Raw genomic sequence first — 24,029 nt, forward strand, 5'->3', positions numbered from 1 at the left:
CAAGACAAATGTTATTCGCTGTTCTGCAACTTTTTATCTCCCTACAAATGGAAAAGCGTTATACCCTTAAAGGTCAGAGCCTTGAGAATGGGCTATCCTGTATATTTCAGGCTATAGGCAACATTCTTAACTGGAAGCAAAAACAACAGAATACAAAGGTTAAAGTCAAAGAAACAGATTTGTTCTTCCCTATTGCACTTCTCAAATCATGTACGGGGAAGGACCAGTTTTTTTTTTCCCAATCATCATGGAGCATGATTTTGCAAAAATATAATAGAGACAGATTTCTAGAAAAATGAAATAACTAGCAAAGGCATTCAAAATATAAGCCAATTTTTAAAGTATAATTAGATTCAACAAATGTAAAATTACTCTGTCAAATTGCTATAAAATTTCTAAATGCTACCCTGGATTTCTGTGGCAGGACTATAACAAGCACTTCCAAGGCCACACCGGTCTATAGACCACAGAGAGCAGCATTGCCCCAGAATCTGCCCTTGCCCTTGCCCTTGCCCTCCACAAAATCAGAAATGATTTAGACTTGGATTACGTTTCCAACTTGGTCTGATCACAAGCCATCTTTACATGGTCCTTACCTCTCAGCACTGGTTCTCCTGGTTGACAATGGCAGGCCAAGGAAGATGGTACAATAGAAGCCTCGGGCTTCATCGAGAAGCTATCGGGCAGGAAACTGTCTGAAGTTTCCCAGGTGCTCCCAGAATAAGGCCTGAAATTGTCCACCTACATGCCTGCCTCTGAAATCACCCAGATGACGATGTGAGGGTATTATCAGGCCAAGGAGTCGGTAATCATGGTGATGATTTGGGACAGAATTAGACTCCCTCTGTCATCAGGAAACTAGAAAGAACTTCACAGGCAGGACAAAATTTGAGGACAAATTACTAGTTGTTTCATTTGACATTTATTGAGACATCTCAGGGGATTAGAAAAATTGCAAATACATGAAGTTTTCCAAAATTGGAGTCATATGTAAGTGCAATTTCATCCTCATACACACTTGTCCACAGACACGCAAACTCAGGCAGAGGTGTGTACATATGTGTGTACACACACACACACACATGCCACGTCTTGGATCCTTTTCATTTTAATGCGTGGCAGTCCAGAATCTCTGAATTCCAGATGACTGCCTTCTTCGCCTTTGACGAAATTGGAGTGTGTGTGTGTGTGTGTGTGTGTGTGTAGATTTTCATACATCTAATCACTCACTCATTTCATAGATATTTATTGAGCACCTATTATGTGCCAGGCCCTGCACAGTGATGTATAAGTTATGCTCCAGAGCATGAATGGGTGATAAACAAACAGTAAATAATTCTCAGGAGGAAGAGAAGGACCAGCCACAGAGGGGCCAGGGACTGATCACGAGGCAGAGGGCTGACCTGAGTTGTACTCCCTGATCTGAACTATGGGTATTTTTTCTCTCCCTTCTTCTCCTTTGTAGTTAATTAAGATCTCCCTTTTTAGTAAGAACTAAAAGGTAATAAAATCCTCTTGTGAAGATTAAGTATAGTGAATGCCAAGGGGTTAGTAATAAAGGAAGGGCAAGGATTCCTTATATTTGTAATTAGTTCAGAGAGTTTGTGTTTTCTTTCTTTTTAAATTGTGCCTGCATGTAATTGTTTTTAATTGGGGAAGGGAAAGCCATATAATTTAATGCTCAAAAGTAGATGTGCCTCTTATGTGTTGGGCCCAGGGTAAGCGGTTTGTGTTTGTTATCTGATATAAACCCAATCGGCAGCTCTGAAATAGGTGATAACATCACCAGTGTTTGCGTGGTAAACTCAGGCAGGGAAGGAACTGACTGGCCCCCCTGTCCGTGGTACCAAGTGGCAGACCTGGGACTCACACCTGGGTCTAACCCCAAAGCCTGGGCTCTTCCCTTTGGGGTAATTAATATTCCCATTCTACAGATGAAGAAACTGAGGCCCAGAACCATTAAGGAACATGCCCAAGGTTATTCAGCTGGAAAGGAAGCTATGTAATTCGTGGGTCTCAGTTCAAAATGAGAATGAAAAGCCTTTTGCTTTAAAATTACTAAGATCTTCAAGAGAGTGACAGCAGAATGTTACACCAAGTATGGGGCCCTTCTGCACATGAAGCTGGTCTTGGAACCCGGACTGGACTCCTCACCACCTCCTGCCTCCTTCTGGCTGAATGTCCCATCTCACGGTTATAAACCCACAACAGCAGAAAAGGAAATGTTAAATGAAAATGAACTCAGAAAAGCAAGGGATCCTTTTTGGGGTTGGGTTTTGGAGTCATGCAGGCCTGGCACGAGTCCTGGCTCTAACACATGTATGGTCTTATCTAATTTTCACACCAGCTCCCTGAGATGTAGTTGTAATTTCTCCCCATTTTACAGATGAGGAAACTGAGGTAGAGAGTGTCTTGCCCCAGGAGCACTAGCTGGCAAGCAGAGAAGGCAGGTGTCTGACTCCTCACCCCTCATCTCTGTACTCTGTTGCCTAAGTGTCACCATGGCCCTACCCAAAGTCAGGCTGGGTTACTGAGGAATTCACCCCAGGAGCCCTGTAGGGAGAGGAGAGAGAAGGCGAGTCTCAGAAGCCAGCCCTTTTCACTCCCATTTACAACAAGGGCCGCTCCCTGGCCCAGCACTTAAGTCCCTTGTAACCTGGCCCCAAATTTCCTTTCCGGCCCATCTCACACCAGGCCTCCTAGAGGCCCACCCCTTGGCCTTACATTTGTCTGTGCTTTCTGAGTCCTGCCAGGCTGCTGATCGGGGGGCACCATTCATGTCGTTTTCCATCTAAATGGCACCCGTTGGCATTGTACAGCGCCAAGACCATGGTGGTGACACCCTAGAATTCTCTCTGCCCCCCAGATGCCCCTCATTCTACAGTGCTGTGTTAACCATGCCTTCTACTGTCTGCATCCTGAAGCTTTGACAACTGGGGACTGGCTGAGCCTGGAGGAACTGCCCCTCTCAATTAGGTAATTCCTAGAGAGAGCAAACAACTTACCCTTTTGCTTTTCAAACACTAACCAACCAACCCAGAACCCACATCCCCATCCACCTCTTTTATCAGGCTCTCACACTCCAGCCAACATTCACCTGCCCTACTCACCCCAGGGCCAGGTACCAGACATCGAGGGACAGCCCCTACGCCCCAGAGGCCACTGAAATTATACGAACTAGGCGATCCTAAGGCTGCTTACCCTGCCTCGCCTCTTCCTTCCCATGCAAACCACGGTACAGGCTCTTGCCTATGGTTTTCCCCTCTCCCTCTGCCTCCTGACTGACCCTGTGCTTCTCCATGTGCCCCCAGTGGTGTGAGCCCCCTCTCTTTGGGACTTGTGAGCATAACAAATTCTCTTATCAATGGCAGTAATATCCTGATCTGTTGGCCTTATCACACTTAAATAATAATACCACCTATATTAAAACAAAGCCCAGGTTACTTCCCCCAGGAAGCTGCCTCTGATCACCCTGGTCGGGATAACTTATCTCTTCCTCTTTTTTCTCTGGGACCCACATTTTGTCCCTCTGTCCCTCTGTCTGCCTGAAAGCTGGCCATGTGGCTGCCACTGCCCTGACCGTCAGCACCATCCAGTTAAGGGTTATGAGTCATACATCTCTGCCTCCCATGCCTGGGGCTCTGCCTGGCACATAGTAGATGCTCAGTAAATACATGTCATCTAGAATAAAGATAAGAATGATACAAGACTGATGATAGTAGTGGTGGCAGTAGCTCTCTGTTCCTGGTGCTTTGCATACCTTTTCTCCAATTCCCAAAGCAGCTCTGCAAGGTAGATTTGTGTTGTCATCATTCTACAGATGAGAAAATGAAGCTCAGGGAGGTTCACTGATTTACCTAAGGCCACACAGCCAAGAAGTGGCAGAGCCATGGTTCAGACCTGAGTCTGTCCAGCTGCAGAGTTAACACTTTTGAATTTAGTTAAATTGAATTGAAGTTAATTCCACCTCATGTGACACTGTCAGAGGTGATTCTCTGTGTGGGTTGATTGAGAGGTGGCAATCAGGAATGTTCTAGTGTTCTGAAAATGAGCACCAGCCCTAAGCCAGCTGCCGAGTGATCTTTTCAAAGCACAGTCTAGATTCTTCATGGCCTCACTAAGAACCCATTTATGGCTCTTCACTGGCCCTAAGATGAAACCCAAACCTCTTAGCCAGCATCTGTCATCTGATCTCCACTTACCTTTCCAGCCCATCTCTACCTCTTTACTCACCCCCAACTCAGAGGCACTGGATGGCCAGTGGAGATAAAGATGCTCCCTATTAAGCATAGGTACCTCCCTGGCTTTGCCATGTGGGAAAGGAAGTCCCTTGGTGCCAAATCAAGGCCACTTATTTCTAAGAGAAAGTCATGAAAGATGCTAGGTGGTTGATGCCTGCAGAGACTGGTTAGAATGTCAGCTACCTGAACAATCCCTGATCAGGAGCGAAAACCCCTTTCCTATCCCTCCCACTCCCAGCATCCCCACATCCAGCCACTTACCTTGTATGAATCCTAGAAAACCCGATGCTTCTTCCTCTGCTAGAAGGTGAGACCAGGAAGAGCTGGAGGCCCTTTGAACATGAACAATAAAGGAAAAAGGAATGTTCGGACACACCTGTGTCTGTCCCTTTCATCCTTCTGCGTCACTTCTGAGTTCAGAATTGGAACAATGGACCTGAGTGTCTTGGATTACAAGAGCCCTCAAAGCCTGTGCTTTCCAGAAGTCTCAGGTTAGCTCTGTTCCACCCACAGGCATCTAATAAGAGAGTTCCAAGTGGTTAATATTCTCCAGATGAGAAAATATATGTTCCCCCAATTCAGCAGGAGTTATAATGCAATCATCCTGTTTCTGAATCCTTAATGCACCGAGACGGAATTTAGTTCCTGAAGGCATTCCAGTGCTAACCTTTTCAGGAATACTTATGATGTCATCGAGCTTGATTATTAAAACAACAGGTGGTCTCCTTCCTTTCTCTTCATTTGAGAAAACAGTGGGACCACAATTCATTAACTAATCTCTAGGTCCTTTATAAACTGAAAAGATTTTGTTTCCAAGCAGGACAGCTCAGAGAAGCTTAGGAAGCTTGTGAACCAAGGAGTGGGATGTTTCTATCATGAGGCTTCAGCAGGAAGGTTGCTGTGTTGGGCCCTTAGCCTTCAACGCTCATGACGAGCCCACGAGGAGGTGTAACTATCCCTAATCTACAGATGAGGCCACGGAGGCCCAGAGGTGACAACTGTTTTGCAAAAGTCACATGACCCGCATTCGGAGGAGATGAGATTCAAGCCCAGATCTCTCCAGTCTTCAGTGTCAAAGCAACCCACACAAACTGCCCCCAAGGTCAAGCAGTGATAAAACTGACAACACTCCTTGATCCTTTACGAGCATCAGAGATTATCATCTTTTTTTTTGATATATCAGTGCAAATTGAAGGTTCAGAAATGAATCTGGGGACTTCCCTGGTGGCACAGGGGAGAAGAATCCGCCTGCCAATGCAGGGGACACGGGTTCGAGCCCTGGTCTGGAAAGATCCCACGTGCCGCGGAGCAAATAAGCCCATGCATCACAACTAATGAGCCTGCGTGCCGCAACCGCTGATGCCTGTGCTCCATAACAAGAGAAGCCACCACAAGGAGAAGCCCGCGCACCGCAACGAAGAGTAGCCCCCACTCGCCACAACTAGAGAAAGCCCACGCGCGGCAACAAAGGCCCAACACAGCTGAACTAATAAATAAAATTTTAAATCTTGAAAAACAAAAATGAATCTGTAAAACTCACCATTCTCAGTTCCAGCAAATCCTCAGAATCATGGAGGAGCTATTGTAAAAGAGCCCTGTGACTGTGGGCAAGTCACACCAACACTCAGCCACAGTTTTCCATCTGCACAATTAAGATAGTAGCACTCATGGACTTCCCTGGTGGCACAGTGGTTAAGAATCCACCTGCCAACACAGGAGACACGGATTCAAGCCCTGGTCCGGGAACATCCCATATGCCGCAGAGCCTCTAAGCCCATGTGCCACAACTACTGAGCCTGCGCTCTAGAGCCCGTGAGCCACAACTACTGAGCCCGTGTGCCACAACTACTGAAGCCCGTGCACCTAGAGCCCGTACTCCGCAACAAGAGAAGCCACCGCAATGAGAAGCCCACGTGCCGCAACGAAGAGTAGTCCCTGCTCGCCACGACTAGAGAAAGCCCACACACAGCAATGAAGACCCAACGCAGCCCAAAAATTAATAAATAAATATATTTATTTTAAAAAAAGAAAAGATAGTAGCACTCACTCACTGTGTTGCTGGGAGGATTAAATGAAAGAAGAGACCTAAAAGCCCTTAGCACCTTGTAGGTGCTAATAATTGTATGTCTTCTTATTTCCTGCAATAAATGTTATTGCATAAATAATCACTTAACAATAATAACTGTTGACTATGTCCCTTGTGTTTGAGGCTGAAACGACTGCATTTAATCCCCCCAGATCCTGGGTGGTAGGTGTGACTTTTATTGAGACTCAAGGTGGGTAAGTAGTTTGCCCAGAGTTCACACAGGAAGTGGGAGGCCTGGAATTTGAACACAGACACCCTGAATTTAAAGGTCATACTTTTAGCCATCCTGCCATCCTTCCCTCTGGAAAATGAAGATGAATAGATATTTCACGTGACAAAGGCTGAATTCGATGACTTGCATTTTGCTCTCTTAATCCCCACCCCAACTCCTTCTTGGAAAATGAAAGATGTTTGTGTGAGCTTCCCACTGTCTCCAGGACGCTACACTCAGAAAGCTTCATTGATTTCTTTTACTATATGGTTGCAATTTTGCCTACGCTTCATAAACCCTCAGAAACGAGCCTCATGAGGTCACCAAAGCAACTGGCAGGTGTGATGATCCTGAAGCTCTTCTGTGCCTGATTTCTCTCCAGAGAAGGACGTGTCCCTTCTACCCAGGGGCGGCAAAAGGAATTAAAACTTTGCTAGGACTGTGCCTCCACTGACTTTTCCTTCGCTATTTATTTGCTTCTTTATTTACACTCCTTCAGAAAAGGACTCGATGTGGAATTTCTCATCAGAGATAACCACTAAAATATCTAGATGACAAAGAGACACCCACAGTCCCCACAGAATAAAGGGAACCGGTACTGATGTAAGGCCATACCAAGGTCCCCCTGCACAAAACCATTTCCCTGATTATTTTTAAATCTGTATCTCTAAAGAAAAGGAAGATCCAGGGAGAGAAGGGTGAGGAAGGGAAGGAAAGAGGCCCCCTCCTTGACACCATGTTTAATTATTGGGAAGAGATTCCTCCATTATCAGTTCTGGACCACTTGCCTTGCTGAGGACAAAGAAAAGCAAACGTGTGATGGGCTGCTGTTGGGATGGATGGTTCTGCAGGACTGAGGGTAGGGGCAGACGGAGGCGGTACCAGAGAGACTACAAACAGGCTGTGGCTTCTCTCTGTGGCTCAAGAAGGGATGCCATGGCTGAAGTCAAGGTTAGGTCTCTGAGGCTTCTCAGATCCACCTGGCAAACATTTCCTGTGCTCAGAGCTAGGTGTGGAGGGATCACAAATAAACTCACAATTCCTGCCTTTAAAGAGTTCTTAGTTACAGGAAGAGGCAGGCACACGAACGGATAATTCCAAGATGATATCCTACAGGATCCATTCACACTTCCTACCACTGTCTAGTGAGCATGTGCTCTGTGCCGGCCATTGTGCAAAATGATGGGGACTCGGGGTAACCGTCAGCTTGGAGTCTAATACTGTAGTCTAATGGTAAATACGCTGTGAGAGCACAGAGGAGGCTTTCAACCCAGACTGGAGAAATCCTGAAAGCTTACATGGGGGCGGTGACAGACAGAAGAGAATAGAAAGGGCACTCCACGCAGAAGAAATGGCATGATTGAATGCTCAATAGTATGAAACATTGTGTACCTAAGACACGACGAGACTTGTCATGTGCGGACCTCTGCTTACAGCACTGTGACTTTTAGATATATCTAAGAAAAAACCCTCCTGTCTACCAGTGATTGGTCCTTTAGATTGACCTCTAGAGCGTGGGCTATAGCAGCTTCATGATCTCATCCTCCAGGAGAAGACACAGCTCCGCGGAGCTCTGAGTAAAAACATGTAATTGGGTGTATTCTCTTTTACTTGTAGTCGCCATCATTTAAATATCCTCCCATGGCAAGTTACCTGGTGATGAACCCCACAACATGGTGTGCAATCTTTGCTTATGGCTCAGAGAAAACCCTTAAAGTATGGCTGGTTAATTCAGGGGTTCAGAGCTAAACCCAAATGACCTGGTTAGCTGGAATGTGGCAGGGTTGCAGTGCAGGGGGGATGCACATCTCCTTTGCTCGCTGGGGAAGGAATAACATGGACTGGGGCCCTACTGCATGTCAGGCCCGCATTGTTGCACCTGGCCCTCAGCCCCCAGTGTGGTCCCTACTGCACTGATGAGGGGCCTGAGGCTAGGAGACCTTCACTAACCTTCCCAAGAAACTCCTGACCTGATTGCGTCAAGCCAAGAGCATTGCGGCGTCCACTTCAAATGAACTTCTCTGAGGCTTCCCATGGGCCTTCATCCTTGACGTTCAGGTCTCAGCTCAGACAGGAACTCTCTCCATCTAAAGAGTCACTCTCTGTCACCACTTTTCCTTTCATAGCACTTACCCTCCCTGACGGGACAGCATGGACATATTCATTATGTGTCTCTCTCCCCCAGCTCCACAAGGCAGGGACCCTTCCTAACTCCTTCACTGCTGTATCCGTGATGCTACAAGCAGAGCCAGGTACATAAGAACCCCAAACAAATAAATGCATTCTTACTGAACAAAGCCATCTGACAGGCCCTAAGCCCAGCCCTTCCACTCCACTGGTTTCCTCAAGGTGGCGGCCGGTGGCCCATGGGGTGTTTGTGGGGAACCCCCTGGTGGCTGATGAATGACCCTACATGCAGGACTCTCTCGAGTTTCTCAAGGGTGAGGGCAGGCAGTCCATGGATTTTCATTTCTACCTTAGCAAAAGGATTCCATCTAGCAATGTGACAAATGTTTGAGATTCATAAACTAATAGTATCCACAACTCATGTTCCTTGATGATTCAGACTTCTACCCACAAGTCTGGTTCAGGCTGGCACAGACCTCTCAGGCAGCTGTCGCTCTCAGCAAGCGCTGTTGCCAGTCACCATGAGCATGGCCTCGATTTGCCTCTGACTTTCAGTGGCTGCTATGGTTGTTTCAATCAATTCTTGTGTACACTCATGCTTGGTGTGTATTTTTGTTGATTGCTCTGTTTTGTGTGGTACCATTTCGATTGTGATTTTGTTCCTCTCCAGCATTTTATTGTCTCCAAGTTATTTTTCCACTAAAAAGCAGGGATAAGGCCATCAGCCCTCCTTAAGTGGGTCACAGTCCTGAATGTTCGGGAAAGAGTCCTTGCACCTCACCTCGTGGCCTCATGTAATCCTGAATTACCTTGTTTGCCTTTATTTTGTGACCAGAGGTATACGTTCCTAAAACTCACCTTGCTGGGCAAAACGGGGAAAATGGGGCGAGGGGCTTGACACTCGAAAATGTCATCAGTGACACTTAAAAAAGAGACAGAGGGAAAACGTTAGCACGGTGTTACTTTTACACAGGTTAAGTGGTTAAGAAATAGATAAGTACTACAATAATAGTACTTGAAGAGACCTGAGGTTTGCTTGTGGAAGTGGACACAGGAAAGGTTGCAGCTGGTACGTTACTGTGAAGAGGGTTTTCTGATGGGAATGGAAAGTTGTAACGGTGGTCCAGGCGGGTGTGGCTTTTCACACGTGGTGAGGGGAGTCGCTGGTAGATGTTTGAGGTCTGTGCATGTGTCTGTTTTGTACATTCCTACATGGCTCGGCTCAGCTCAGCTGGGTGCAGGTTTCTGCATTCACCTAATATTTCTCATGCAAGAAATCTTGCATAAGCAAATGTGAAATTCCCATTATCCTCAAATTGTTTCCTAATATATCAATTGTGGTGGAACAGATTCACGTTTTCAAAACACGTGTTATAGCGGAACTGTCTGTACCTGACTTACTGTCATTCTTCCCTTGTTTGCTCAGATTGGACCAAGAGGATTGAGTACCAGCCTGGCTCAGGGAGCGTGCCCCTGTTCCCCAGCATCCACCTGGAGACGTGCGACGGGGCTGTGTCCTCCATCCAGATCACCACAGAACTGCAGACCAACTACATCGGGAAGGGCTGTGACCGCGAGACCTACTCTGAGAAATCCCTTCAGAAATTATGTGGTAGGTTTTTCCCTGTTGAGATTAGTTTTTAATTATCTTTTTAAACAATATATACAAAGCATATGTTATTATATTATGAAAGAATCGCCCCTCCCCACTTCATTGGTATGTGTAACCTCTGGATGGATAGTGTTTACTTATGATGGTTAAAGGGTCAGAGGGCACAGGTTTTGGCATCAGACACACCTGATCAGATCCCACCATGGACCAACTGTGTGACTGTGGGCAAGTGATGTGACAAAGCCTCTATTCTTCAGCAGTAAAATAGGAATTCATGACCTCATGTGTTGTTGTTTTTTTAAATTAATTTATTTATTTTTGGCCGCGTTGGGTCTTCGTTGCTGCACGTGGGCTTTCTCTAGTTGCAGTGCGCTGGCTTCTCATTGTGGTAGCTTCTCTTGTTGCAGAGCACGAGCTCTGGAGCGCAGGCTCAGTAGTTGTGGCGCACGGGCTTAGTTGCTCCGTGGCATGTGGGATCTTCCCGGCCCAGGGCTCAAACCCTTGTCCCCTGCATTGGCAGATGGATTCTCAACCACTGCGCCACCAGGGAAGCCCGACACCATGTGTTTAAGAGCACCTAGCACAGGGCCTGAGGGAACAGGGATCCCTTCCACTGTGTTGGTTTACAGAGAGGTGCCTGCCCAGGGGCCAGTGTGAAGGGTGGTGTCAGCCACTTGGGGAGAGGTGGGTCTCCTCCCTCAGGACCAGCTATGGAACTTGAGGGCTTAGTGCAAATGGAAGTGCAGGACACTTTTCCAAAATTCTTGAGAATTTTAAGGCAGCAACAGCAAAGCATTAAACCAAGCTGGGGGCCTCGTGTGACTGTTCAGATCACATGCCGGTGAAGCCAGGCCTGGCTGCCCAAGTCGGAAAAGAAGAGCTAGGGTGAGAGTGGAGGTGGGATCTGGAAAGTCCAAGTGTGGGGGACAGAGGGCTTGCTGTCCACGGGCTGAAAGATGGCGCCCCAAGAAAGGAGCAGGCCGGAACTAGGAGCCAGGCTGCTGGAGGTTCTACACGAGGAAGCTTAGCTTTATTGAGCGCCTGCTGTGTACACCCTCCTAGAATCTTCACATGCCCTACCCTAAGTTCCCCACTACACTGAGGAGGGTCTTATTCACCCAGTTTTAAAGATGGACAATTTGAGGCCCAGAGAGGAAAAATGACTTGTTCAAGGTCACGCAGATAGAAAGTGACAGAGCCAGACTTTGAAGGTAGGTCTGTGGGAATGAAGGGCTCTTTGGCTCAGGGTCTGTGACTCCAGGCCAGGCCTCTGGAGCTGGAACGTAAACCGCTCAAGTCAGCTGTGGAATAAGATACTCAATACGGGGGGGGATGGTGCCATGTGCTTGGTAAACCACACCGTGCACGGGTTGATGGGTCTCCTTCATCCCCACCACGTATATTTCATTTCTGTTCTCTCCAAGAATATTCAGGCCCTCACACTGACTCTCCAGCTGGGCTGTGGGCAGCTTAGGAAAGAGCTTCCTCTTAGACGGGGCCTACACTTGGGGGTAACTCCATCCCCACCAAAGGAAAAGGAGGCTCCCGAACACACAGCGTAGCCTGCATCCCCTCCTGGGGACCCCTCCACTACTCTCTTCAGGGCAGTTTTTCTCTCTCAACATTGACACACACACTCATGCACACACATGCACACACAGGTGCATACAGGCACACACAGGTACACACATGCATACACAAATATGCACACACATGCACACACACACCTTCACACACACAGCTCTTGCCCAAAGGACCAAGTGACAATTTGAGAACTGAATGTGAAATACACCCTGCTCGGGTATCACCGCGTCCTATTTGTCATGTCACCAGGCCGGCAAGGAGGGCATGTGGGAAGGCACGTTTTTCCGGAATGATGCAGGAGATTCGGAAAAACACCACGACCTCCATATTCCAAACTGCTCTTGTAAAAGTGGCTCTCAGGGGCCCGCAACATTGAGAAAGCTGCCTCTGGTTCTCTCCTTCAGTCCGGGAGCAGAGAAGCCAGCTCCGCTGACAGCTTACTTTGAATGAATATCCCATTTCGCTCCCCACACACCTGAATTATAAGTCAAGTCCACCCCATGCCACCGCGGGTGACGGTCATTTCCTAAACTCCTCCAGGTTAGAAAGAGATGATGGAGTCAGCTTGTTAAAGATCAGATGGGCCCAAGGGCACACACTGGTGATTTGATTCTGAATGTTGCAAGGGGGAGACCAGGAGATCGGGAGAGTGAGAAGGATTTTCTGAGCGAAGAAACTTTAGAGTCAGATTGCATCTGGTTGTTAACATAGCTCATTGCTTCTGGGCTGCCAGCCTCGCGTGGCAGGAAGGCAGGTTAATTCAGTCAGGAAAGCACTTTCCCCTGAGATGCGAGCTTATCTGGTGCTGGGAGCGACCATTTGTTAAGAGAGGTCTGCCTGTCCTTCTGGTGACCTTCCCGGCAGTGCCACCCTCCCATCGCACTTCTGGGAACCCTGAGTGAGCCTGACAGGCAGGGCCACTCCTGCCTCCAGATTAGGAGTCTGACTCTTGAATCGGCAGAGGGAGAGTTCAGGAAAGAAGGGCAGGAGCAAATGAGTGAGACAGATGCCCATCTGCTCTGGGGTCGGCTTCCTCAGGCCCCACGCGCTCTCCAAACCATGAGGGAAAGGCAGGCCAGATCGCTTCTAAAGCAGAGCCTGGGTTGTAATTCCTGACTCCCATGGGGCACCTTAGGTTCTGGAGACAAGCTTCTCTGTGTTTTCAGTGGACAGTCGACAAGTTGCTGGCGGGGTTTCCCAGCCAGGGAGCCACCATGACACTTTAAGCCCCAGCGTCCATGCATTTTTCATTCTACAAATCTTTATTGACTGGATGGAAACAGGGAGACCAATTAAGATGTTATCGTCATAGTCTAAGCAAGAGAGAATGATTTCTGAACTGGGGGAGTGGCGGTAGGGATGAATTTAAGACAGATTTAGGAGGTAAGAGTCAGTCACTGATTAGCTGTCAGCAGTGAAAAAGAAGGAATCTTAGAAGATTCTAATGTGAGCATCTAACTGGACGAGAGTGCCACCAGCCAGTGGCCACCAAATTCGGGGCAAGGGCAGATTTAGGGGGCAATGATGACTGGACCTGTGGAACATCCAGGTGTGGATGCCTAGCTCTAGCCTGGCTCTCCATACCCCCGAGGACCCACCTCCATCCTGCTGATCCATCCTTATAGCCCATTTCTCCCTGCCGTCCTGCCTCTTCTTGGCCAGGGTACCCCATCTGTCCCCGTTCCCAGTTCATTCCCATCCCTAAGCCTTTGTTCATGTTTCTTCCCGCTAGAATTTCTCTCTCCTTCGCCATTCCAAACGCTCCCCTTAAGTCAATATTCGCCTGCCCTCTGTGCTCACCAGGGTCAGTCCTGGGGCTCTTCCTGGTGTCTTTGAGTTCTGGCGTTGCTTCTGTGACATTTGTTGTTGTGCAGTGACCCAGGCAAGGGTGTCTCCCCAGAGGTGCCTTGTGGAGGTCCGGTCACTGCCCACCTGCTTCTTCCTCCTGCAACGTTGCTCCACAACGAGCAATGATGGGATCCTGCGTAAGGGGCCGTCGGACAACAGCTGGGCAAAGCTGCTGTCGGGAAACACCGGACATGTGCAGTAGCACCAGAAATGGCCTCTTTGTTTCCAGGGGAACACTGGACGTCAGGCATATCGCTGCCTGCAATTTGTGTACGGAAACACTTCCATTCCCTCTTGAAACAAAAACGATACAGGGCCCTGCACCTGTGTCCCCTTCAGCTTGTAGGACAAAACTTAGCCTGACATGGTCCCCCATTGCCACTGGCTTACATGAAGCCAGGCCTCTCGGGGAAGTTGGACAAGCTGCTTATCAGCTCCTCTGGGTTCAGAGATTCAAGATGAAGGGATCTCCCATCTCAGTCCCAGGCTTTCCCGAGGTGAAGTGTCACAGAACTGCCTTGAGTATGAAACGCATGATGAAGCCCCAGTGACTCTTGGCCAAATTAAACTTGACATTAACCAGAGCCCAAGAAAAAGCTCACTTCCGTGCCCCTGAGTCTCTGCATATTACAATAAACAGCAGTTTGTGACACACATGTCATTCGGAGGCCAGAGGCCAGGGCTGCTCCTCCCTGGAATCACAGGCTCCTGGCATCTGGCTGGCACCTCCCCATATGACACTCGGGGTCAGCTGCTTTCTATATGTAGAGTCAAGAGCTCCGAGGACAGGTCCTATTGAAGGAAAGGCTGCAGAGAGAGACCCTTCTGCTAAATCAAGGGATTGATCTGTCAGACCAGTTCAGATTACCAGTCGGTGAGCTGTTCACAGGATTTATACACTTGTGGGTCCAGGAGGTCTTCGTAGCGAATGCATTCATTCATTCATTCATGTATTTATTAATTCAGCAAATATCTGTTCAGTGTCCAGATGTTCTAACTCGTGAGCTTATCTAGTAGTTAGTAAGACCACTTAACGATTCAGTCTCCTGGGGAAGACAGACATGTAAAAGAAGTTCAGTCCGTGGCTTTCTACTACACCATGCAGCTTAACAGAGCTTGCCCTCACTAAGAATCACAGTTCAAGGCTTTTATACCTTCAGAATACCCCAACCAGGGGAAGCCATCATCAGTTCCTCCAAGATGCCTCTAAACAGCTGGAGCTTCCAGCGGGGGCAGAACCAGCCCCCCAGTCATAGCCACTGTTTCCATTCTCAGAGAGCTGAAGTGGGCCTCTGACTCTAAGGAAAACTGATGCATGCGTGTTGGGAGTCCCATTAAATCACTACTCATACATGAGCAAGTGTGCACACACTGACCCACGGGTGATGACGGTGAGCAATGGGCTTCTCTTTGGATGTGACTTCTTTGAAGTCAATTAAGCAGCTACCATACAGCATGCCCTTCTATTCTTGGAGGAGGTTTTTGCCTGCAGTGGCCTCTCCCAGGCTGGTCAGCAACTGGGTATCCACAGCCCTGCCCCAAGAGCTTGGCTGACCACCCTCATCCAAAGCCCAGCTTGCTTCACCTGGACAATTCAGGGCCTTTGAGGAACCCCTCTTGTCTAGAATTCCAGAGGTGGAATGATAGTCTGATGGTAGGATCAACGGTGTGAGCTCTGGAAAGGACATCAGAAAGTCCTCCACATCTATCCTGAAGGTATGCAGATAGAGAAGTGCAAATGGTAGCCGCTGATGTCAGTCACTTAATGTGGTTTATCAGTCAGGATAGGGCAGGTTATGCTGCAGTAACAAGTGATTCCAAAATCTATTGGCTTAAAATAACAAAGGTTTGTTTTCCATTCCTACCACATGTCCTTCTCGGGTTGACTGTGGCTCTGCTCTATGTTAGTTTCCCACTGGGATCCAGGCTAACAGAAAGGCCTCTATCTAGAACATTGTTGATCTCAGGGCAGATGGAAAAAACACGTGGTGAACCATGGACTGGCTTGTAAAGCGTCTGCCCTAAGATGACACGTCACTTGCACTCACATTTCACTGGTCAGAGCAAGTCACAAGGCCAAGTGCTATCAGTGGGTCAGAAAAGTATGTTGAGAACAGAATGCTTTCTATCAGCCTTTGTCAAGAGGGCCTCCCTGGCTTCCCCTGAGACTCTCTAGCAATGAACTCTTCCACGCGCCAAAACTAAAAGACTTTCTACTGGGTGACTAGAGGTAGGGCCCATTTCTATCTGGTTCGTTGCTCCATTCTCACCACAGTGCCTGGCATAACTTAGACATTACGTAAGCGTTTGAAGTAATGTGGAGCTAATCGTGAGAATACTCTATAGAATGAGGCCTGTGTCCTTGAGCACAATAGTTCCTCTCCCCTGAGACCCTCTCCTTCTTGCCTTCCTTTCCCCTGCCCCATGATGGACCATGAGGAGGCAGGACTGAGGTTCCATGTCTGTCACCATTGCCACAGGCCTACCATGAAACGCTAAGGACACTCTCCAAGGCCTCACCAAGGCCACCCAAAGCAGCATGCAAACCCGGCAATTAAGAAGTCCAGATGGTGACCACTGTCCCCAGGCTCCACGTGGGCTCTCGCTCCACCGTGTGTCCTGAAATCTGCCTAAGTCACCGCTGTCTTTATCTACTTGCTGACTCAGAGATGCTTCCCCACCCTGATAGGGCTCAGGGACTTCAGACCAGACCTCACCTCTGGTTGTAAGCCTCCTGCACTCAGGCTGTAGCTGCTGTGCCCCAGACCAGTGTGAACTCTCAGCAGCGTGGTGGGTCCCAGGGACTTTGTGAGGGTTCCTAAGGGTGTCTCAAATACACACTGGGGCTTCCCTGCTGGCGCAGTGGTTGAGAGTCCCCCTGCCGATGCAGGGGACACGGGTTCGTGCCCCGGTCCGGGAGGATCCCACGTGCCGCGGAGCGGCTGGGCCCGTGAGCCATGGCCGCTGAGCCTGCGCGTCCGGAGCCTGTGCTCCGCAACGGGAGAGGCCACAATAGTGAGAGGCCCGCGTACCGCAAAAAAAAGAAAAAAAAAATACACACTGATGTGCAGACGTTGCTGTTCCACCTTTCTGAGTTATGCATCCTGTTTACCCACTGCTTTCCATGGGATCCTTTGGGGAGAGGAGCGAGAACTTCAGCAGAAAGGAAAATCTCTCTCAGTTTATTTAAGTGCACTGAAAAAATGAAATACAATCTGTTAAGTCTGTGAAAGCCTGCACCATCTGGTAAAATGCAGTGTGATGCTTCCCAGGAGGCAACATCTGTGGGTCAGGTAGGGTGGCACGCTGCTCCCCTCACCAGGGAAGACACAGAGCTCCACAACGATGGCCTTGCCAAGGCACATGCCTCTCTGTGGACAGCCACCTGTCCAGGGAGGTGAGGTCCTGAAAACTGGGCTGGGCTTGGCAGGACACTATACTGTGTGATACAAAGAACATTGCTGGGGGTCTGAGAGCTGGGCTTGCCTCTAGCTAGCTGAGTGGTTGTGTGATCCTGGTCAAGTCATTTCCCCTCTCTGGGCCTCAGTTTCCATGTTTGTAAGATGTGTAGGAGGTTGGGGGTGGGTAGGGATATATTGGGAGTATGGGATTAACAGACGCACACTACCATATATAAAATAGATAAACAACACGATTTACTGTAGAGCACAGGGAGCTATATTCACTATCCTGTAATAAACTATAATGGAAAAGCATCGAAAAAAGTATACAAATATATACATACGAATATATGTCTAACCAAATCACTTTGCTGTAAACTGAAACTAACACAATTTTATAAATCAACTATACTTCAATTTTTTTAAATGTGCAGTAGGTTGTAAGATCTCCCTCCAGGTTGATTGAGGTGGTGCAGTGGGAGTGTGGGCTTCAGGGCTGGCAAACCCTGATGATGGGTCCCCTTACTAGCTGGTGTGATTCTAGGCTCGCTGAGCTTCAAGTTTCTTATCTGTAAACTGGAATCGTAATCGTATTCACCACATTGATGAGTAACTAAGAAGAAGCATTGAAGTACTTAATTCAAGTCTGACACTCACTCAGTGTCCAATAAAATGTTCCAAGGAAACTAAGAATAAAGGTCTGTCAAAATTATAATTCAAAAATATACATGCACCGCTATGTTCATAGCAGCACTATTTACAATAGCCAAGATATAGAAACAACCTAAACGTCCATTGACAGATGAATGGATAAAGAAGATGTGGTACGTATATATAATGGAATGTTACTCAGCCATAAAAAAGAATGAAATAATGCCATTTGCAGCAACATGGATGGACCTAGAGATTATCGTACTAGGTGAAGTCCGAAAGAGAAAGACAAATACCATATGATATCACTTATATGTGGAATCTGAAATATGACACAAATGAACTTATTTACAAAACAGAAACAGATTCACAGACATAGAATACAGACTTGTAGTTGCCAAGGAGTAAGGGAGGTGTGGAGGAGGGATAGAGTGGGAGTTTGGGGTTAGCAGATGTAAGCTATTACCTATAGAAAGTATAAACAACAAGGTCCTACTGCGTAGCACAGGGAACTATTTTCAATACCCTGTGATAAACCATAATGGAAAAGAATATAAAAAAGAATGTAGGGGCTTCCCTGGTGGCGCAGTGGTTGAGAGTCCGCCTGCCGATGCAGGGGACACGGGTTCGTGCCCCGGTCCGGGAAGATCCCACATGCCGCGGAGCGGCTGGGCCCGTGAGCCATGGCCGCTGAGCCTGCGCGTCCAGAGCCTGTGCTCCACAACGGGAGAGGCCGCAACAGTGAGAGGCCCACGTACCACACACAAAAAAAGGAACCTCAAAGGGTGGAGTTCTGAGCCCTGTCAGCCCTGCCCTGGTTCCTCCATGCTCAGGCCTGCGGCTCTGTGTGGGCCCTGTACTGGGCCCTGCTAGATTGTGTTGGCTGCTCTGGCTTGAGCTAGAAGTCAGGAGCCCTGGGTGCTCAGCCTGCATCTCCCTGGCCACCTGAAATTTCGGGAACCAACACATTCCCTGTGAGCCCTAGTCACCAGCTGTCGTCATGCTGGACAAATCCTGGTGTCTGAGCCAACTCACTCATGGGGCAGAGCAGCTGTTGCCAGGTTGCATTATTCTGGGGAGCTCTAGGAAGACGAACTTGGTCCAAAGACTACATATCTCCCATTCCCCAGCCACCCCCAAATCTCTACCTGCTACCACCTTGATAGAGTTCTTCTTTCAAATACCTATGGAGGGTGATAACCTTTAAGGCTTTGTTAGTCGTTAAAACATTAGTGTGAATTAGCTTATCACATAAGTAAAATGGACATCAAGTAAGTCTCAAGGATTATAGGAGAACAAGTAATATTGATGAGAGGTGGGGGGCATGAACAAGAGGCTGGATGAACAGGCTCATGCGAGCATTGGGTAATGCCCGGAAGCATCTCACGGAGGCACTGGGTAGAAGAAAAGGCAGTAATGGAGCACCTACTATGCGTCAGGCATGCTACCAGGCAAGAGCCCCAGGAAAAACGCATTAATAACATAGTCAATGCTGCCCACACTTCCCCTTGATGAGCATAGCTGCAGGGTGATTGTAAATTAAGAAACCGGAATCTCCACTCCCACCTCCCACCCCGCCACATCTCAGTCACTGCAGGTCCCAGAGGCCTTTCCCAGGGCGAGCTCCTCACGGGGCTAAGCAGAGCATCTGCTCTAAGGATACAGATGTGTCACACAGCCAGCTTTCAGTTGCAAACCCATGGGCATCTGTTCCAAGGCTGCAGGGAAAACTGGCTAGGTTAAACATTTTCAAAGAAGTACATCGGTTTCCAGTATGGCACCTTCCTGAGGGATTTTCATGTGTCATTTTAACTGTAGATGTTTGTAGTGGCTGACTCTGAAACGCAGCCCCTAGGTGACATGAGGCCCTGATATACCGAATTCAGAAGTCCAATGATCCCAGACAAATGGCAGGTAATACACACACCCACTGTCCATTAAACCCATTTACGACTGCCGGGTCAGTGCTGTGCCAGGTGGGAGCCCACACACACTTGGTCCCCTGCACCGAGCATACTTTGGACTCCCTGGCTCTTGTTTCCTGGTATCAGGAAGCCCCTGACCTTCCTCCTCCCCTGAGTAGCTGAGCCCTGCCCCTCTGTGGGACGTAAGGATGCAGAGAACACTGCTGGCAGCACCTGAGCTTCAGTGGGAAGTCCGTGGCGGCCCAGTTATCCTCCCAGCTGGGCCATCCTGTCTTCTGGGCCAGCCTTGCGGGCTCACTCAGCTCCGCCCTCCACAAAGCTGTTGGTGTGATTCTCCCAAGACACAAATCTGTCTATGGCACTCCCACAGCCTCAGGATATCCTTAGCCCGGAATCACAGTGGTAGCAGAAATAATAACAGCTCTAACAATAATGACAGGGTTATAGCTAACGTGGAGTGAGCTCCGCTCATCGCGTACCCAGCATGCTGCCCCAAGTGCAGGTGCGGTCTCTTATTCAGTTCCCACAACAGCTGGGAGGGCAGGCGGCAGAGAAGGGGGCGGAGAGTCGGAAAGGTGAGGTCACTGGTCACAGTCACAAGGCTAGCAAGCCAGGCCGCCGCCGGGCATCAGGTTCAGGTTCTGCTGACTTTCAGAACCCGTGTTCTCAACTGCTACACCATTTGGCCTAAACGAATGGTTGGAAAAAAGCGTGGGGAGTGCAAAGTGACTCATACTCTTTCTCGTGGGGTCAGGACCTGAACTTTCCCCGTCACAGCTCTGATCGCACTGCATCCCGATTGTCTGTCAATGTGTTGGGTCTGAGCTCCTCCAGAGCACAGAGCACAGAGACTGTGCTGATTCACATTTACTTCGCCGGCGCCCAGCAGGGGTCTTGGCGCCCGATTGGTGCTCAATAAATGGCTGACAGGGTAACGGATGGACGAGCGCGTGAATGAATCCATCGATCCGGATCAAACCCTGGCCTCCTCCAGGACCCTTGTCTGCTTATCGAAACCCCCAGGGTAATCTCATTTCTCTAAATTCCTCCAGCACTTTTTTCTTGTATAATAGTTAATTGCACTCTGTCCTCCCACATGCAATACTTTTGTCTGTAAGTTACTGATGCCTCTGCAAGCCGACCATAAGCAACACGGGCAAGGATGGCATTTAACCCTTCTTTTCCCGAGTCACCTAGCTCGGGCTGAGCACCTAGCTCTGGGTAAGTACGCCAAGTAGTTCATTCTGACCCAGGAGCAGAAAACAGAACGTGAGGACGCCCACCCTGGGAGGAATGACCCTTTGTTCTTTCTGTCCCCATCCCCTGCAGGAGCCTCCTCTGGCATCATCGACCTCTTGCCGTCCCCCAGCGCCGCCACCAACTGGACCGCAGGACTGCTGGTGGACAGCAGCGAGATGATCTTCAAGTTCGACGGCAGGCAGGGTGCCAAGATTCCTGACGGGGTTGTACCCAAGAACCTGACGGATCAGTTCACTGTCACCATGTGGATGAAGCACGGCCCCAGCCCTGGCGTGAGAGCTGAGAAGGAAACCATCCTCTGCAACTCAGATAAAACCGGTGAGTCTTGCGTCCAGCCCTCCTGGCGTCTGCCCCCTCTGTCCCAGCTGGTCCAGCACGGCCACGGCCACCAAGGGTGTGAGAGAAAAGCGGGAGTGTGACAGGGGCCCTGGGAAAATATTCTGGTCTCTGTTTTTCTGGCTGATGATTTCCTCGCCTTGGGGTAGAGCAGGACCAGGAAAGAGAGGCAGGGTACAGACACAAAGAGCCAAAAAGCTGGGATTCGTGGTTTTCAGACCGGGTTCTTCAGAGCCCCAGCGTCCCCAGAAGTAACTTAGGGCTGCTACATGAGGTGGGGCTGGGGGAGGAGGCTTCATCCTTACTTCAAGCAAAGCAGCTCCACCTTCACTGTGTTATATCAATATATAGACAGATTTCCAGAAGTTTGTTTTCAATGGAAGGGTCCTGCTAATTTACAACAGCACTTTGAAAATCACTGCTGTGCACGATCGTGATAGCTAAGCTTTGCTCGGCATTTTTCATCTCGCGGAGCCTGTGTAAGGCAGCTCACAGCTTGGTGTTTAAAAACACTCCACCACCGCGGGCTTCCCTGGTGGCGCAGTGGTTGGGAGTCCGCCTGCCGATGCAGGGGACACGGGTTCGTGCCCCGGTCCGGGAGGATCCCACGTGCCGCGGAGCGGCTGGGCCCGTGAGCCATGGCCGCTGAGCCTGCGCGTCCAGAGCCTGTGCTCCACAACGGGAGAGGCCACAGCAGTGAGAGGCCCGCGTACCGCAAAAAAACCCAAAACAAACAAACAAACAAAAAACACTCTACCACTTATTGGCTGTGTGATCTCGGGCAAGTGGGTTAACCTCTCTATGCCTCACTTTCTCAGTCTATAAAACGGGCATTATAGTATTATCTACCTCATGGGGTTTTTATCAGCATTAAATGACAATGTATGTATAATGCAATAGAACAGTACCTGACGCCCCGGAAGTCTAATCTGTGTTAGCTCTTCCTATTCTAAACAGTGCCTCACATCTCTACAAACAATTTTACAAAAGCATTATTGTGTTTCCTGTTTTAAGGATAAGGAAACATCCCTGAGACTTTAAGTAACTTGTCCCAAGTTATTCAGCTGGTAAGTATCAGGACTGGAATGTAAGCTTAGATCCAGCTAACTCCATCGCTATGCTCTGGTCACCACACCCCACATGCAAACACACACACACACACAGCGCCCCACATGCAAACACAAACACACCACATGCAAACACACACACACACACAAATACTCTGATATCTTATGAAAATGTTATGTCTATCTTAAATTATAAGTCCACCTTTTCCCATTTCAAATGCTCCTCTTGTTAAAATACCCCAAATAAATAACTACTCTACACTACAGTAGATAGTGCAGTGAGAAGACAGGATAGAAGAACGGCTGACCGTTCAGCTTTGCTGCTCAACAGTCAAAGTTCACATGGCAGCTTTTCCACTACTTGAGGAAAACCGAGGAGTTGCTAATCTCACTGAGCCTTAGTTTCCCCATATGTAGAATGGGGAAAATAAACATGAAATAAGGTATGAAATCCCTTAGCAGCTCCAGATAAAAAATCTGTGCTCGACTAATTAACCTGATGTTGTTATTGTCATAATCATTATTATTTCTAGTTTTATTCCACATTATACAACTACCAGGACCCCACATTTCCTGTTTCAATCAATATTTGTGGTAAAAGCCAATGTATTTTCTGAATATAGAAACGGAAACAGGGGGAGTTGCCCAGCTTTTCCCAGTCATATGGTGAATCTGTGTCAGAGCCAGTGCCCAGGATTTGTTTTCCTGGTCCTTCGTACAGGAAGGACTCTGCAGACCCGCTTAAGGTGGCACTGAGGTTTGGGACTGGGTCCAGAGCTCAGCCCAGGACCCCAGGAATCACCCTGTGGCCCCCATGTCTGGTGGGCTGTCCCCACCACGATCCAGAGCCGGCATCAAGGAGACAATGGCTTAGGAGTATACAGATGTATGCAAAGTAGCCCTGGCTGGGGTTAGCACCCACACACATACAGTCCTTTCTGAAATGTATCAAATACCCCTGGGGGGCAGGCCTGACAAATAGAGACCTCTGGCTTACACAGGAGGAGATTAGAATATGAAAGGTTGAGAAACGGGCCGAGGATAACACAACTGATGATGAAAGGAACAGACTTGGCCCTAGCTCCTCTGGCCCGCGTTTCAGGTCCACGCTCCTAGACCAGCGGCTCTCAACCCTGCTCTGCACTAGAATAACCTGGCGACCTTGTAAAAGTACCCAGATGCCAGGGTCCTGCCCCAGCTCAGGAAGTCAGAGTCTGGGCGATTCTTTTGTGCAGCCATGGCTGAAAACTCTGCATTAGATGATGGAGCCTCACTTTCATCAGAGCAGCACCCCGAACAGGCATGTCAGCCCCTCCAACCCTCAGGTTCTGGCACTGCTCAGCTTTGGGCTCAGTATAAAGTAACCCTTTGCAGATCAGTTCAACGCTGGCACAAGAAAAGAGGCGGAAGATTTTCCTCTAATTTCTCTGCCTTAAAAAAAATACCTCGGGCTTCCCTGGTGGCGCAGTGGTTGAGAGTCCGCCTGCCGATGCAGGTGTCGCGGGTTTGTGCCCCGGTCCGGGAGGATCCCACGTGCCGCGGAGCGGCTGGGCCCGTGAGCCATGGCCGCTGAGCCTGCACGTCCGGAGCCTGTGCTCCGCAACGGGAGAGGCCACAACGGTGAGAGGCCCGCGTACCGCCAAAAAAAAAAAAAAAAAAAAAAAAAACCACTAAAAAACT

General features: G+C 48.8%; 1 protein-coding gene across 1 annotated transcript in view; it reads left to right on the forward strand.

Moving 5' to 3' along the window:
- The window catches only part of CLSTN2 (calsyntenin 2), a 511,540-nt gene that overhangs the window by 393,494 nt on the left and 94,017 nt on the right, over positions 1 to 24,029 (forward strand). The window contains exons 6-7 of the mRNA XM_024769029.1: positions 10,092 to 10,277; positions 21,016 to 21,264. Of these exons, the coding sequence (XP_024624797.1) occupies positions 10,092 to 10,277; positions 21,016 to 21,264 (435 nt within the window). The remainder of the gene's footprint in view (positions 1 to 10,091; positions 10,278 to 21,015; positions 21,265 to 24,029) is intronic.

The sequence above is a fragment of the Neophocaena asiaeorientalis genome, unplaced genomic scaffold, assembly GCF_003031525.2.
Source record: "Neophocaena asiaeorientalis asiaeorientalis breed wild unplaced genomic scaffold, Neophocaena_asiaeorientalis_V1.1 scaffold118, whole genome shotgun sequence".
Lineage (NCBI taxonomy): Eukaryota > Metazoa > Chordata > Mammalia > Artiodactyla > Phocoenidae > Neophocaena > Neophocaena asiaeorientalis.